The sequence below is a fragment of the Symphodus melops genome (assembly GCF_947650265.1).
Source record: "Symphodus melops genome assembly, chromosome: 21".
Lineage (NCBI taxonomy): Eukaryota > Metazoa > Chordata > Actinopteri > Labriformes > Labridae > Symphodus > Symphodus melops.
Genome location: NC_136711.1, coordinates 16,477,048 through 16,493,531, shown reverse-complemented (window position 1 = coordinate 16,493,531; position 16,484 = coordinate 16,477,048). Strand labels below are relative to the sequence as shown.

Sequence of the window (16,484 nt, the reverse complement as noted above, 5' to 3'; positions counted from 1 at the left end):
CTCTTTTTTTTTAGGTTATCAGATATCTCACATTTGTTCTGGCAGATGCTTCTGGACTCAGTCACAGTAAGACTGCTTCTACATTACGCTGTATTTCAGGTTGGAAACTATGATTATCAAATAGGTCTGTTTTGATACAAGACCACAGTTGTGGTGGTGTAGATTGCGGTGTTTTCCTAGACCTATTCAAAATTAAACTGTAAGTGGCTACCTAGCTTAACAGCTAACTGCTACATTACGTTTTGTTAGTCTGATTGCTTGAAGCATTCAGAGACACGTCAATCAGCTGTTTATAACATCTCTTTGAATTGAAAAATAAACAAAGACGGACAGGAATAACTCATATTTGGGAAGTGGTTGTCATGGTTACATCCAGAGAACAATTAGCCAACCTCCTTCGTCCTCTTAGCTACATGAAGTGCGTTAGCATCTTTCAGCTCTTTGTTTTGGTTTAATTATCTTCGTCTTGGTTCACTGGACTATACCAGCCCAGCACTGCACAACATACCAACTAACTTGCTAACAGATTTGAGCATTTGAATGCTATCAGCCATATATTTCTCAGGAGTTGGTGGAGAACAAACAAAGCAAAAAGGGAAGAAATATTGTTCTGACATTCTTGAGCTGCGATATTGTGAATCAGTTCATGACCCTAGACTTTATGGCTCTAAAGACAGGTTATGTCTTAAATGTTAATGTAATCCATCTTTAAATAAGTCTTTCCTTTCCTTTTCGCTGTTCTAAATTCATTGCTACAGTAGATTACCCGTTTTTTTAATTTCCCCCTTTTTAATTAATTCCTAACCTCGACTGGATTGTTTGATATAAATAAACTGAACAGAGAATTGACGCCACTGAATGCAGCTTGAAAAAATTAACTGAACATTAATTTCAGCTGCATGATTCACAAAAATAACCATTTATATGATTAGTGGGGTTGAAAAAGCCAAAAGGTACACTCGTTTAAGTATGATCAGTGGATGAATATTTGTCAACATCTTGTGCAAAAAAAAAAGGTCTCTAGCTGGCCAACACAGCTTCACCAGCTGCTGCAGTCAGGGACTTCTCTTTCTTTGAATAACTAAACCATCAGTCTCACCTCCCCAATCATGCCGTTCCAAGTCCCTCGGACAAGCTTGCCGTGTTTCCCGTTGGTGACCAGGTAGAGGTCGTACGAGAACTTGATGGTGCGGGAAAGCTTCTTCAGGATGTCGATGCAAAAGCCCTTGCAGCAGAGTTTGGTGTAGGACTCCGAGTGTCCGATTATGCTGCGTGAAAGAAGAGAAAAAGAAGCGACTATAAAACAGTGAACCCTCTTTACTCAATCCTCGGGGACTGTTGTTATTTTTGGATTGAAGTTTTTGTTGTTTCAGAGAGTGAGCGCTAAATAGCTGTCACGCTCACAGTGACCATCGTCTACAACAGAAGAGTGAAGGGCAGGCGATGGCTGGTTCATTAGCTAAAATCAATGTGTGTTAACAAGGCGTCTGTCAGGGAGACGGAGGAGATGACTACAAAGAGCAACACACACACACTTACATAAAGAGGCTGCGTGACAGGAGATGGTTGAGCGAACTGTGATGGCCTCTAATAAAAGGCCATTAAGGTGTGTAGCGTGTGAGGGACGATCACTTCCTCTACGTGGCCTCGCTGACTAATGGGGTGTAGAAGACGGGAGGGCAGAAAACGGTGAAGAAGATGCAGCAACAGAGGACAGTGAAGGCAAAAGCAAACAGACTTCAGAAATGAAGAACTTTTTTTTTTTTTGCTATTTCAATTTTTGCAGCTGGAGGCATAAAATCTACAGGGGCTGTGTGTCTGCATGTGAGCGTGCTTGTGGGTGTGTGATTGAGATAACTGCAGCATGTCAATGAGTCAGCATATAAGCCGACACGTGATTTAAAAAAAAAAAAGAAAAGAGAGAGAGAGCGTGTGAGTGAATAAATGAGCAGGATATTGAATGGTAAGAAGTCAAGTGAGTCATTAACATTCCAGCTCATCATTTATCTAAGACTTCATTTTAGGGAAATTTTAAGCGTTTCTGAAAGCCTCGCTTCTTTCATAGGAGTCAATAGCGCCGATAAACGCAGCGTTAATTAATTGCTGCAGGAGCTGGCCACCTGTCGTCATTATACACACTCCACTGACAATACACACACACACACTTAAATTGGGCCGTCTCCCTCCGCCACACACACATACACACATAGAGTACAGTACCCTTAGAGGATAAGCAGCAGTTGTGTGGTGTGGTGTGTTTTCTTCACAAAATGCCCAGAAACTAGTGCAGCATGGAGGGAAGCACCATAAGGGATTTAGACCAGAGAGAGCGAATTAGAGAGAGAGAGAGAGAGAGAGAGAGAGGATTCTTAGGTGAACGGCAGACAGGAAACACACGGCGAACAACAAGACAAGGCCTGACAAGGCTGCCGCTTCAGATTGGAGGGAAAGGAGGGCAGGAGAAAACGCTGAACAGATGGAGGACGAGGAAGAAAAAAGCAGAAGAGGACGAGGAGGAAAAGGAGGGGGTAACATTGTGATCACCACTGTGATCAAGAGCATTGGGATGTTAGTATCAGCTACTGAGCAACATTTGCTGTCATGGACTTTTTTAAACCGATGTACTAAAAATACCAACCCCCAAAAAACGGTGTTATACTAGTATGTGATCACTCAAAGACTGACAGTATCTCACTGGTGTACGTTATTCCAAAACAGCAGCATGAATGGGCTGCTAGAAAGCCAAAGTAAAAGCAAAACATTTGGGTTCCTTTCCAGAATTGAGGAAATGATTTATTATAGAAGCTCTGTGATTGACTGGGGAACAGTCCAGGGTGGACCACGCCTCTCGCCCAATGACAGCAGGGATCAGCTCCAGCCCCCCTGCGATAATGGATGGATTGATGGAGTTGTTATAGCAAGTACCATTGAGTTGTTTAATATTTTGGTTAAAGAATTGATGTATATGAACTCCAGTTCCCATAAGCCCTTCAACTTAGCAGGGGAGAAAACATGCTATAAACAAGTCTGCATGGGGAATGGGAGAATATCTATAAGTTGGGTTTTTTTGCGTTGATTTTTTTTGGACACAGATAAATTAAACAAGGGTGATCCACAAGCTCAGCAATCTATTACAGCCTCTGATCTCGTAGTTTCAGGCTTTAGAAGCAAGTTGTAGGTATTTCCTCCTGTTCAGCAAAAGGAGCATTAGAGCTGTCTGTCACTGATGTCGGGCGATCAAGTCTGAGTCATAGTTCAATCCTAAAGTGATAAAAAGGCTGAGGTCAGGACTCTGTGGAGTACACTCAAGAAAACTCTAAAACGCTAAAGGACATGCTTAACCCACAACCATAGCCAAAGATGCAATGAGCTTTGGTTTAAATAATACTTATGCACTGTAACTTGATATTTTACCTTAATTAGTCCAAATGGACCCACACCTTTCAAAACAGCCCTGAAGCATAAAGTGCACATAAAGAGAACCTGAACAGTATCTGCTTTAATTACCCTGATACTGGATGAATCTTCAGCACATGATCTAATGGGAATTTTGCTGGAATTTGTGGACCAGGGTGGATCAGGGTGTTGAATTTCTATGTCACTGACATGCCATCACAAGTGTGGTTTCTCCAAACCCAAACTTCAGGATTTCCAAAACGAAGCTATTCACCCTATCTTAACCCCAGTAACGGTGTGTCCAATTACATCATCACATCACATTTGGATTTTAAAGAAAACTTACCAAGGGCTTTGTAAAAATCTTCCAACATCATTATTCTGCTAATACTTTCAGGATGATAATTGTGTCCACATCCATTAGTCAAACAATGTGTAAAAGGCCTAATATTATAAAAAATATGTTTCCTTTTTACCGTGTCCTTAACTTGTCAACAAACCTCTCTAATTGTGAGAAAGTCCATCCACTCATACGTCTTTTACCTGCTCCACTTTTCAGAAAATGTGTGCTCAAACAGACCATTTGGAGAATTTCCCTCTGTGACATCACAAAGGGCAGTGACCCCTCCCCCAGGTGGGTGGCACTCCCAAACCTGGGTATCTGTTCTGCCTTCTGACTGTAAACAATAGGGCATGGTGCAAGAAATCCAGAGCCACCCAAGCCCTTCCAGAGAGAGGTGTGGTCTGACACAGCTCATTTACATTTAAAGCTACAGACACAGGAACATCCTGTTTGGAGCAGAGCTGAAAAAGGGGGGTTTATAGGCATGGATGGATGGATTCTTTGCAAGAAATTTCACAGATATGTTTTGGGGAGGTAGAAAAATCTCAGCCACACGTTCAAAAATCATAACGTTGCATTATTATAACACATTCAGTGACACAAAATAACAAGTTTGAACGTAACATATAGAGATTAGGGAGGGCCACCTTCAAGTCATTTAAGATCCTCTTAAAAACATACAATGATTGCAGCTCATTACGTTTCAGGTCTTTTTGTAATTTGTTCCACCTTTTACATCATTTACCTCAGTTCAGTACATCTGGAACGGACAGCATGTGTTCAGTGTACTGTAATACTGCTAAATCGGACAGTCAACTATTTGAATTTCGGGTTTCAGTGTGGGTTTGTTCCACATTGATAGGTTCACTTAAAAGAAGTCATCATCCATCCAAAGAACGTGTTTTTAATGAGCGACACAAGTTTTAATCATGCTAAACATCTGCTCAGCAAGCAAGCTACTCTGACCACACACCAAGATTAACTGATTTATACAGCAGCAGTCTTCTCTTCACCTCCCCCCCCCCGTTGGTCAGAGTCCAAAGAATGCGACATGCCAGCCGGAGGGAGAAATTGTTAAAGAGAAACAGAGAGAGGGTAGGACAGGATAACACTGTGCCATGCTATGACAGATGTCCCCGTGTCTCAGAGATAAATCTTCTTTACTGGCAATCAATGTGCCATCGCACCCAACAACGGCTGCTACATATCACCCTAATTAATGTGCCAGCGTTGGTCATCTCTGCAATCTGCATAACAGATACATAACTACAGACACACACCCACACACACACACACACCCACACACACACACACACACACACACCCACACACACACACACACACAGTGTTAATAGAGTGAACAAGAACATGGCATTAATTGCTGTATTGTTCGCTTTCTCTTTTGCCCATTCATGATGACTAATTAATTGAAGCACAATCTGTAATTTATAGATAATAATAAACATACAAGTAACAGTGCTGCTTGTAGACTTTGTGTTGGGCCAAACACTGGATACAGTGTGATTAATGTAGTGGTTCCACATTGTTGGAGACTTGTTTATTTGCTTTTTGGCTGAGAAATAAGTTATGATAGCTAGAAGCTATACTCAACAGAAAGTTAGCCTAGCTTAGCATCAAAACTGGAAACAAGGCGAAACAGCTTTTTAACTTGTGTGTCTTTTGTTTTTGAACAGATTCAAGATTTATATTAGATTTGGAAGATTTTTGTAGGTAGATTAGTTTTCTTTCAGGCAAAGCAAGGCAAGCTGTTTACCCTTGTTTCCAGTATGCATGCTAAGCTAAAGTGGTGTTTGCAGACTGGACAGCCGCATCAATCAACTTACTGAACTCCCTTATCCTTATTTTATTGCTAAATTCTAGGCTTAAAATATGAACATAAAACATTGTATTACCATAACATGTATCATTAAATACACCTATCTCTATCATCAGTTGTTCTGCGATGAAGTCAGGAGCATCTTACTGTGGCTCTAAAGTGTTTGTTTTACTTTTGGAGAGCTGGTCGCTGCAGGTCAATGACACAGCAATATGAATATGTCAGCCACACGATCATCAACAGGCTGAGAGAGGGAATCCTCCCGAGAGAATTTTGTTAAAAAATAACAAACCTCCTGAGTGCAGAGAGGAGCAACTGCAGGTGTAGTCTGTGGTGAACGAATCTTTTTGCCAACAGCAACAACATCAAAACTCAAACGTACAGAGCAGATGTGAACCTAAAGGACTTTAAATAAGTAACAAAGTCAGCAATGAGGGGCGGTGGGTGTGGGGAAACCAAAACTAGCTACAAGTTAATGTGATCCTTTTTCTATAGCATCTATCTTTTTCAGAGCTTTGTTTGCTGTTGGTGATCAAAACAAAATAGTCTAGAAGATGCATTACAGATGCTACGGTTCTCTTGGTGGTTCTCTGGCTTCAGGTCTGACCTGTGGCCCCTTTCCCCTGTTTTGTTCCCCACTCTCTCTCTTCAACTTCTGACTCTGTCCACTGCCCTGTCTCTCAAATAAACGCATTAAAGGCTAAACAATAGACCTCTAAAAATACATTTTACGTAGTTACTCCTTTATGATTATTCTATATGAATAAAGTAAGGTAACATTTTTGTATGGGTAGATAAACTCCGCTGTGGGAAAATGTGATACGACATTCAGTCCTGTAAACAGACATCTGCCCCCTCCCTCTCTGTTTCTCTGCCCTAGTTTAGATCCGAGTAGACTCTGCAAACCTCCACACTTCATTAAACGCACAGTAATTGTGTGTGCTCAGTGTCTAAGCACTTTAAAAACACACCTCCGGTGTCAAACACAGATCGCAGCATGGCGGCAAACAGTCATTAAACAGCTATTAACTCTGTCTACCTATAACTGGTGCTAGTCAAGAATACAGAATGTCTTCTTTAAGTTCCAACAACCTCAGACAATAAGAGACCAAAGTCTTACATAAATGTACCCACCTATGAAGCCAGTATCCCCAACTCTGTTAGCTCAGCTTCATCATCTCCACACAGGAGTGTTCAACTATTTTAGGACTACTGGGAAACGTTTTATGACCGCCCTTAAAATCACTGATATCCTGATTAATAAGTAAACACAAATTTAGATGACCTAATTTATGATGTCACTTCAATTACAAAGAGTTTGTCTTTACAGTAGGTCTGACAATAATACCATGTTTAGTCAAAAAGTGCAAGTCTTTTGAAATGAAAAAAACGAAAGTCTTTTGAAGATTTATTTTTGGGCTTTAGAGACACAGAACGTGGATGGAGCTAGAGTGACATCAAATCCAATCCTTTTTTTAGATTCCTTTTTAAGATTTCCCGGTTAATTTCGACCAGTGGTAAGTTGTTGTGGTTAGCTACATATGACACCAGCAAAACAGAAACATAGCGGAAATGTGATAGGCTGAGCCATGTTTTTTACTTTATATCTGTAATGTGGTTTTCTGTGAAAATTACAACAGAAGTTGACAAGTGTGCAAATTAAGCATTGAGTTTTGTTCTTCAGCTGTCGACCTATATTGTTGTTGTTCGCTTAACATCACATTGATTTAGTTCAGACTCTTAAACGGACAATTGAAATCCTTTTGACGGTTGATATTTGTATTATCTGACAGTTCCTGCTTGCTTTGGGTCCTTGACTGTTTTAAATGGTTGATGTTACAGCTTCTTCTTCTGATGTCACAACCACTTCTATGTGTGCAGGTTAGTTAATCGTTTTTTTGTTACCTCTCTGTTTGATTGGACTGGCGCCTGCAGGGAACCGTGTTGCGGACACATGTGCCTGTGCCAGGGTCCACGTTCTCCACTATGACGAAGGGACGCTCCTCCAGCGTGGCCACAGTCAGGTGGCGGTCATCTGACACCTGTTCCAGGAAGTTGCCATAACGAGGCCAGACTGGGTAACGAACCTGAAGGATCCCTCGGGCAAAGGTTCCCACCTGAAGAGAAGGCGTAAGAAATAATGCTAAGTAAGTAACTCATTAAGTTTTTAAGTTTTATGCCACTTTAGACGTTAACTGAACAAAAGCAGAGAGAACTCCCATGATTCCCCACCAACCTTGATCTCAGCTTTTCATATTTTTGGATTGTGAGCCCCTTGTGGCTTTTTTATACTGTGCATTTAACAACTTAGTTAACTCAATAATTAGTATAAATAATTACAAATGATCTTGGGTTAAGCTACTCATGTTGGATTAAAGGTCCCATATTATGCAAAATACACTTTTGCTTATACTAATGTGTGTCCCTAGCTTGTCTAGAAAGATTTTCCCTTCATGACATCACAAAGGGCAGTAACCCCTCCCCCTGGTGTTGACACTTCCCCAGCTAGGTGTTTACTCTGCCCTCAACTCTGCCTTATCACCGTAAACAACATCGTATTGTGCAAGAAAGCCAAAGCCACATCCCCTTCCAGAGGGGGGCGTGGTCAGACACAGCTCATTTGAATTTAAAGCTACAGACACAGAAACAGCTGTTTTGACAGGATACAGGATCCGAGTGGATTTAGATCAATAAACTTCACAGAGATGTTTTGTTGAGCACTGACAATTATTTAAACTTTTTTGTAGGAGGACAAAATGTGACCTTTAAGCTATTTCAGCAGGGATACTATCAGTTACAAACAGATTAAAGCAACATTTGAACTTCTCCTACTGTGAGGTTTTTAATGCAACACTTTCCCCTCTACATTATCACTGATGTTTGCACACAGCTTTCACTTCAAGAGCAAATCTAAACATTTCCTCCACAATGGCATGGCAGTGTTAAGCTCTCAGCTTTGATATCCTCTGCATGTCAACCCTTTTCTCTCTTCACCTGTCTCGTGCGTACACTTTACAGGAAGAGGTTTTTTTTTTTTTTTTAACATGACGAAAGAATTAGCATGTGCTGACCTGGATGAAGAGGATTAGAAGATCAAAGAGGAGCAGAGTTGATTTATGCATATTCAGGAGACTGAAAAGTCTTTGAGTCCGACAAAAAAAAAAGCTATGAACTAAATGAAGAGGGAAACTGACAGCATTGATTTAATTATACATCCAAGCATGTGTTGTTGATTATTCAATTATTCATTTTCTTTTTTCAACTGATTTGACAAATTGAAATGTCACTGTTCATAAATAGAAACTGCTCGTCATAAATGCTACCATGTTTTCCTTGTGTGTGTGTATTAGAAATATATCCCGCTTTACAATGTTGGTTAGTAATTAGTGTCTTCATTTTTTTTTATGTCACAATTAGCAACTTCGGACCAGAAGTGCTGAGTAATGTCACTCCACACGAGGAGTAATCCCCTCAATGTTGCCAACGAGCTCAGGGAAACTCTGTTTGCGAGCAAGCACTGTTCGTCACGTCCCCTCACAGCTTCATGAGATCTCTTTTATCATATTGACGAGCGATTTGTTCTGCTGCTCACTTACACTAGCGCTCTGACTTTGTCATACTTGGACAATTCAGAAAACAGCATGAAGATACAGTCTGAAGTGTGAGGCGATGATTTGTTTCTGTGACAGACTGAAGGACAGGGATGCCAGTTGTGAATCATCATGTATTTCAGCCTTTAATGGGATTTTCTTTTCTCTCACAGAGCATGTTGAGCAGACACTGTCATCTACCGGATTTGTCAAACATCGTTAGCAGGTGTCAAATTGTTAAACATTTTTGAAAAATTGGTTGGAAATACAGTGTACAACTTAACGTATGGCTCTAGAAACAGGCAAAGAAGTAAAGTTGTGGTGGGCCTTAAACCTGGCAAACAGCTTCGACGCATAATTCTGTGAACAGCTCCAACACGAAGCTGCTTGTAGTCATGAAGACACCAAATCAACATCCAATCAACTCAGGAAGGGGAGGTAACCTGTTGTTTTCACATTGTTGTCTTTATTCCTGCTTGTTCTTTTCCTTCTCCTGTGAACATATCAATCCAGCTGGTCACGGCTGCTCTCCTCTGCTTACACTTCAGAAGGGGTAGGGAGCGCGGCGTCGGATGGAGCCACACCACGGCGAAGACGGAACGTGGCACGCGGGGAATCAATTGGAATCTGCCCGTAAAGAGACTGAAGACAGGTTCCGACCACTCTCGTTGGACTCTCGCTAAACTCTCAAAATAAACTGTCAAATACGTCTCCCTTAAAGATCAGAGCATGTGCATAATTAAATGTTGTAAGGTATTAGCTAAGAGTTGACAGTTCTTACAACGCAGCCAAACTCAAAATATTATGTGGAACTTCTCTCCATTATTCACGCTGGTACCTTGATGTTTCTTACATTTTCTGTGGCTGGCCTATAGGACACCATGAGTGAGCTGCCTTCTACCTCCAAGGTATAATTAAACCCTCTATACCACAGCTACCACCACTGAGTTCTTCTGCCTTCAGACATTTAGCTGTCAAATTACTCAGACGGCCCTGCGGTTGCTCCTCTCGGTCAATGCTTCTTCTCTGTTCTGGCATCAGATTGGAGAAATTGGCTCCAAGTTGAAATCATTTCAGCAAAATTATCACCACAAGCTACAGTCCAGAAACACCTGCTCAGACGACGTCTCAACGCGACGATGCAACGATGACATCATGCTCCTGCTCCTTTATGTTTCAAAGGCAGTCTCTGTCGGACACAAATGAATATAGAGTAACATGTTAAACCTCCTGATGACAAGCCAGTGGAATTGAACAATGGGAGCAGAGAATAGCAGTGATTTAAAAGACACATTATTCAGTCATTCCTCTCGATAAATGTAGCAATGATAGCAAATCAGGCGGCACTGAGACCAAGAAACAACGGCTGTCGAGCAAATAACTGAACCTGACTCAACATTTAATGTAGAGGCAGAGCGAGAGCAAACTGTTGGTGGATAACAGTGATTTGATCAAATTGGCCCTCAGTGTCTCCTTTGGGAGAAACTCGTCTTGAGTGTCGGAGAGGACGCAGTTGATGCAGCAGCACACGTAGCACAATCAAAGTCCACTTCTGGATTCTAACACAAATCAATGAAAACCAGAACAAACACAAAAAGGATACTGCAAAGAAACCTTCACAGAGATATACGACAACCTAACAATGATAGAGCCGTTTGTCTGTTTCCATAAACGAATATGAAAGATAAAATCCTGTTCATCTTATTAATGCATGGTCCTATCACAGTTCGGTTTGTGGAATCACATTTATTTGTGACAACGTAAAATACATTTACAGTGATTTTTGTGTCCACAAGAAGATTTTAAATCGGACCCTCTTTTAGCTCCGCCTTTGGTCTCCACCAAATCAGCAGGTAAATACCTGGCTCTCCAGCTCTTAAATGCTCCACCGTGTTCACAGACAAGTCGTTCATTTTGTCTGTCTGCTGTTGAGTGCTGGGAAATCAGCATGCAGACACTCTTTCAGAGTCTGTTTTTTTTTTTTTTTGCTTGGAAAACTGCTGTGAGCTCCGGCTGGAAATGAGGTTAATCAGAGTAGTGAAAGCTACACGTAAACACCAAAGCAGCAGAAAACCAAAACAACCAAATACTTGATCATTGGTTGCTTTGATGCTCTGGCAGAAGAGTTTTAAAGAAGTCTCCTGCAAATGATGCCGTCGAACTGAACTCAATTAAGAAGGACAGAGAGGCAGAGACAGGTGGTGCATCTTTGTGGCTTTCTCATGACAGGCACGTAGTACACCATCATCTGATTCAAAGATGCTCTCAACATACTTGATTGCATGTTTAAAGCACTCACCTTCACATTCACACTCTGATGGCTGAGGTTGCAATGTAAAGTGTCCATCAGGAACTGAGCAGCGGGAGCACCTTGGGGTGAAGTGTCTCGCCCAAGGACACATTGGACATGTAGCTGGAGAAGCTTGGAATAAACACCCAACCTTTTGGTCGGCCAATCCATTTAAGCATCCGTTCTTTGTCTAATGTACAGGTGGAAGAGCTGAGGTATACTTAAGTAAAAAAGGAGAAAAGACTCAAGTGGCTAAGTCGAGAAAAAAAAAAGGAGAAAAAAAGGGACCTTTACCTCCCAAACTGTCACCCAAAAGCCCCTTCAGACAGTGATGAGAAACAACAGCATGTTAAACTGTCAGTGTCGCAGTGGAGACCAGAGAGACACTTGAAAAGAGCAGATACCAGTTCCTGTCTTCACTATGAGGAGACACCTCTCCAAAAAAAAGGAGGAGAGCAACGATAACCGAGCAGATTGTAACGACTGAAAAGGAGCGAGCGAAGTTTGGGAGGTTGATCTCTTTAAGTGGTGTCTTAGGCCCTGATTTTTACTGAGCGTTTTCCGTTTTCTAAACGCCGGCGTCTTTTTTCAAGTGAAGTTAAGAAGCATTTGCAGCAGTAGTCGACCACCGGACAACAACAACAACAAAAAAAAGGTGCAGGGCCCAACATCTGTTTTCAGAGCTCTCTGCCTTATTGTGCGACCAACCTGAGTGTTTCAAGTTAAAAAAAAAAAAAAAAAAATCATGAAAGTCTTTATAAAGGCGCTGTTGACCTCACCGGCTTTCTCCTCAGAATATAAATGATTCCCATATTTTCGCCTCTTACAGAGCGTGTCTTGTACCCCCATCCTCTGTGCTGCACGTCTGATCGAGACAATAAAGGTCTCAAATATAAATCTTGCATTAATAAGCAACAGAGCTGTGTCGGTCATGCAACAGCTGTTGTCAACAGACTGTTGCCATGGAGACACAACGGTTGCCCCGCCCTTTCATTCTCAGGGTTTAAACGCTTCATACAAGAGCTCCCGAACGCACAACCAGCACTTTTCGTCCCGGAAAGAACACAAGGTGGACAGGGGCCTTATTGCTTTTTTAAAAAAATGAACAGGATTTGCTCCCTTGCTGCTGAACCTCTTGGTCAGGACACTCGTGTAAATGACATTTTTAATCTCAATAAGGTTTCAAATAAATTCTAAATAGAAAAAAGTCTGGTAGCCATAAATTCATAGTGTATGGATGAGGTGCACGTGAGTGCGCCTGTAAGATCAACATACACATCCAACCTGAACCCTACTTCAGCACAATTACACGTCCACATTTATACACACGTTTATACGCACACAGCAGCCAGGAGGCGACATTGATGAAGTAGGTTGATCTTTGCAGGGTAGAAATAAATGAGTTCAACTGTAGCTGTGAGATTACATTCAGGTCCTTCTGTTTAGCCCTTTTTTCAATACAGCCTCAGGCTTTGAAAAGTGTGTGTGTGTGTGTGTGTGTAGGACTGAGACTGAAAATGCTGAGGAAAAATTGCACGGCATCCTGATGATGAAACGGGAGGAAGAGGAAGCTGTGGCCTCAACAGAAACACAGACGCAAAATATTATTGATTTGCAATGACGTCTACACTGTTCAGAGCACGATCGGATTTGTTTCCTGATCAGTTGTTACATCTTTAATCCACTTTGTTTCTTGCCTTTTTTTTTTGTTTCTTCCATTTTAATGCATCTTGCAGCCTTCAATGCAACAGGCGTAAGCTCAGTGCAAACAGAGCGGAGGTGAGAGACAGACATGATTTGTGAGGTAAGAGAGTCGGCGAAGGGCATGCCGGTGATTTGAAAACAACAGGAAGTTAGTTATTGTAGTTTGTCCTGCTGATTTCGGACATTCACCAACACAGACTGCACAGCTGGTGCTACAACAAATGATGTGACTCACAGCTAAGTGAATCAGTTAAGGCACTTTAAAGCCTTAGTGCAGGCTTGTAGTAGTATTTATCAAAATAACAGACACTTCTGAGTCGATATCTGAAAACATAAACAAGACACACACACGTTCCGACAATGTCCAAAGAAACATTCAGAGCTGATAGAGAAAGTGAACAGCTGAAGGTGAATCGGGTTTGACTGGAGTACAAAGCAGTGCATTGATAGTTGTTTGTACATTGGGGAGTAGTTTGTAAATGGAGACTGCCCTTTTATTACTCATTAGGCATGTTTTGCTCAAAGCTGCGGTCTCTGAGGGTGAAGCATGTGTGGAAGGGCCAGAATCTGCAGTTCCTCTTTAGTCCACTTGAGCCTCGTCACATAAAGCCCATACACCATCAGTGATTGAGCACGAGTTGTCCGCTTCACCCGCTGGTACACTCCCAACAGATGAATGAACCTCTGCTTCCTCTTAAAAGTATCTCACAGTGACACCACACTTCATCAATTTGACGTGATCGTCATGCACCTTTAGGTGGTGTCATAACATCCCCAGAGTCACGAGTTAATCACAAATATGACACACTGATCCAAAAGGCAGACATTTTGTTGTCTTGTATTTTATATATTGCATATTGAAATGTTCAAATCATCACATTCATTCCTGTGTCCCTTTTTTATTTTGCGCCATGTTTCCCCTGATGATTACACTACAGGCTGGAGCCTCTATCATAGTTAGTCTCTCAGCCTCAGTTATCTGGGAGTCCGTAATGAATTTCATGCGTTTGATTTTTGTCAGAGTTATTATGCTGTTGTTGATCACCTCAGTCCTCTGTACATTTGTTACTACTCTGTACTCTGTGTCATGCAGTAAGCCCGCATATACAGGATCAAACATCTCTTTGTCCTGTGCCAACAGTGAGTTGTTGTTTCAGGTGCTCATTACCTTGTCCCAGAGTCGCTCCCGGTCTAAAGCGACGATGATCATGGCCGGGTTGGACAGGAAGCCTTGGTTGTTGAATGACAGATCTCTTCTCTCCCACGTCACGTTCAGCATGTGCCTGATTCCCATAGAAACATAAAGTCATACCAAAGTATGCAACCGGGGACAGGAGAATTTGCATATTCATTTACACAGATAAACACACACACAATGATCACCTCCTAATTAAGCCTAAAGCTCCCCTGGGGGGGGGGATAACGTGGGAGACAAGAAGAAGCTCATTAGGGAATGATTGAGGCTGCTGATTGGTGGAGGGCACTGTGTTCCTGCTCAGTGATTTTCTGGCTGTTACGATATACATCCATGACAGATTTGGCTATACATAATTAATCTGAGTTCATTTGCTCTCAGATCACGTTTGCCTGAAACGTTGAAACTTAAACTGGATACTTTGTGCTTTGTGAGATGGCATGAAAGTGCTCTTCCTTCCATGCATCAGTAAAAATAACTAGAAAAGAAGCTGTCGGGAACAAGTTGTGTTGACGCTGACAAAGCAAAACCCTCACCTGAACAGGGTAATGTTGTCAGAGTGTTTGGATGGTTTGTTGCAGTCTCCGTGTCCCTCAGGAATATATCCGTACTGCTTCTTGAAGCTCTCCGCTCCTTTCGCTACAATGGCAACACCCTCCCTCACCCTCTGCCGCAAGCTCTTCCTCCACTGGTCCGTAATGACGCCGATGACTCCGATAGGGAAGCTGGGAGGTGGAGGGCTGTCGGGGTTGCCGACGGCCGGGCTGGGGAGGATCCAGATGTAGCCCGGTCCCAGCAGGCCCACCTCACCCGCTTGACGGAACAAGTACTGCGCCTCCTCATAGGAGCAGTAAGCCAAGAGTACCTGAGAGTCCACCTGCAGACAGGAAAGTTTGTCAGTGGTGACTCACAGAAAAGAAAGACAGAAACTCAACACAAACGTGAACAGGAATTGTAGATTATCAGGAGCAGGATCATTAGACATTTACTCTTAGGACTAGTTTATGACGTTTTTGCTAACACCAGATTTAAAATTAAACAACTTAAACACTGAATTGAATACTTTTTTCCCACACACACCAGTGCTGACCTCGACCTAAGTCATTAAAAAAATGAATGTTAAGTAACTGCTAGCTTAACTGTTCTGTACATGTTTCTTTTTCTGGGCAAACTGACGTAGCTAACGTTAGCTTTGCTTGTCTAGATAAAACAGTAAAATAGGAATTTGATTTTCATGGACATGCGTGTCATTACGTTTACAACTCCGTTTTAACGTTAAAGCATTTAAAGCAAGATGATTTTAAATAAAAAATTCATGCCATGAAAATGACTTTGAGTGTGCTAGCATAATGTTTGTCAGAAGGCTACTAAAGAGGAAAAGGATACAAACATCAGAGTCAAACATTTATTTTAAAGATTATTGTTGATCATTACATGTGAAATATGTTTAGGGCCTGACACAGTTATAAAGTGCACTAACTACATAGCTTCGGTCATAATCTGTTTTTTAAAAGCTTTTCTTGTGAAACAAAAACCGGGATTCTTCCATGTCTTATTGCACCTGCTGAAGCATGCGCCTGGTCCTCACGTCATTTGCCCCGACCGACATTTCCAGAGACATGACATCCTGGAAATTCCACAGGAAATAAGAGGTGTCCGTGTAGGACTCGACGATGTCCACAAAGGTGTCATAGCCTGGCAGCAAGCTGGTGATCACCGCAAACTCGCCCCAGTCGTACTCCTCCATGAGCTGAAACAGGAAGAAAGAAGTCAACAATAAAAGTAATCAAGGTAGTTTGGTTACAAAAGGTGTTCACGTAAAAAAAAAAAGATTTATTTTTTAAGGACTGTTGATGATAAGACATAACATCCAGCTCCGTTGTCACTTAGCTTTTAGCTTAGCATTAAGAGAAATACATCTTTAAACATTGCTCTTGTTAGGAGACTTTATATTGTCTATGCTTTTAGGGGGGAAGAGAGAGAGAGAGAGAGAGAGAGAGAGAGAGAGAGAGAGAGAGAGAGAGAGAGTGGGGAATGACAGGCAGGAATGGAGCCAAGGGTCTGAGAGGAACCCGGTGCACCCACTTCAAGGACTGCCGCCCTCCGTACTGTACACCGGCTGCACGAAC

At 41.9% G+C, this 16,484-nt stretch overlaps 1 protein-coding gene across 5 annotated transcripts in view; it reads right to left on the bottom strand.

Moving 5' to 3' along the window:
• The window catches only part of LOC306817245 (glutamate receptor ionotropic, NMDA 2C-like), a 50,698-nt gene that overhangs the window by 12,824 nt on the left and 21,390 nt on the right, over nt 1-16,484 (bottom strand). For all 5 annotated transcript variants that reach the window (XM_079333978.1, XM_079333979.1, XM_079333980.1 and 2 more), the window contains 5 exons: nt 15,917-16,105; nt 14,892-15,232; nt 14,329-14,443; nt 7,482-7,693; nt 1,100-1,268 (listed from right to left, as the gene is read on the bottom strand). In XM_079333978.1, the coding sequence (XP_079190104.1) occupies nt 1,100-1,268; nt 7,482-7,693; nt 14,329-14,443; nt 14,892-15,232; nt 15,917-16,105 (1,026 nt within the window). The remainder of the gene's footprint in view (nt 1-1,099; nt 1,269-7,481; nt 7,694-14,328; nt 14,444-14,891; nt 15,233-15,916; nt 16,106-16,484) is intronic.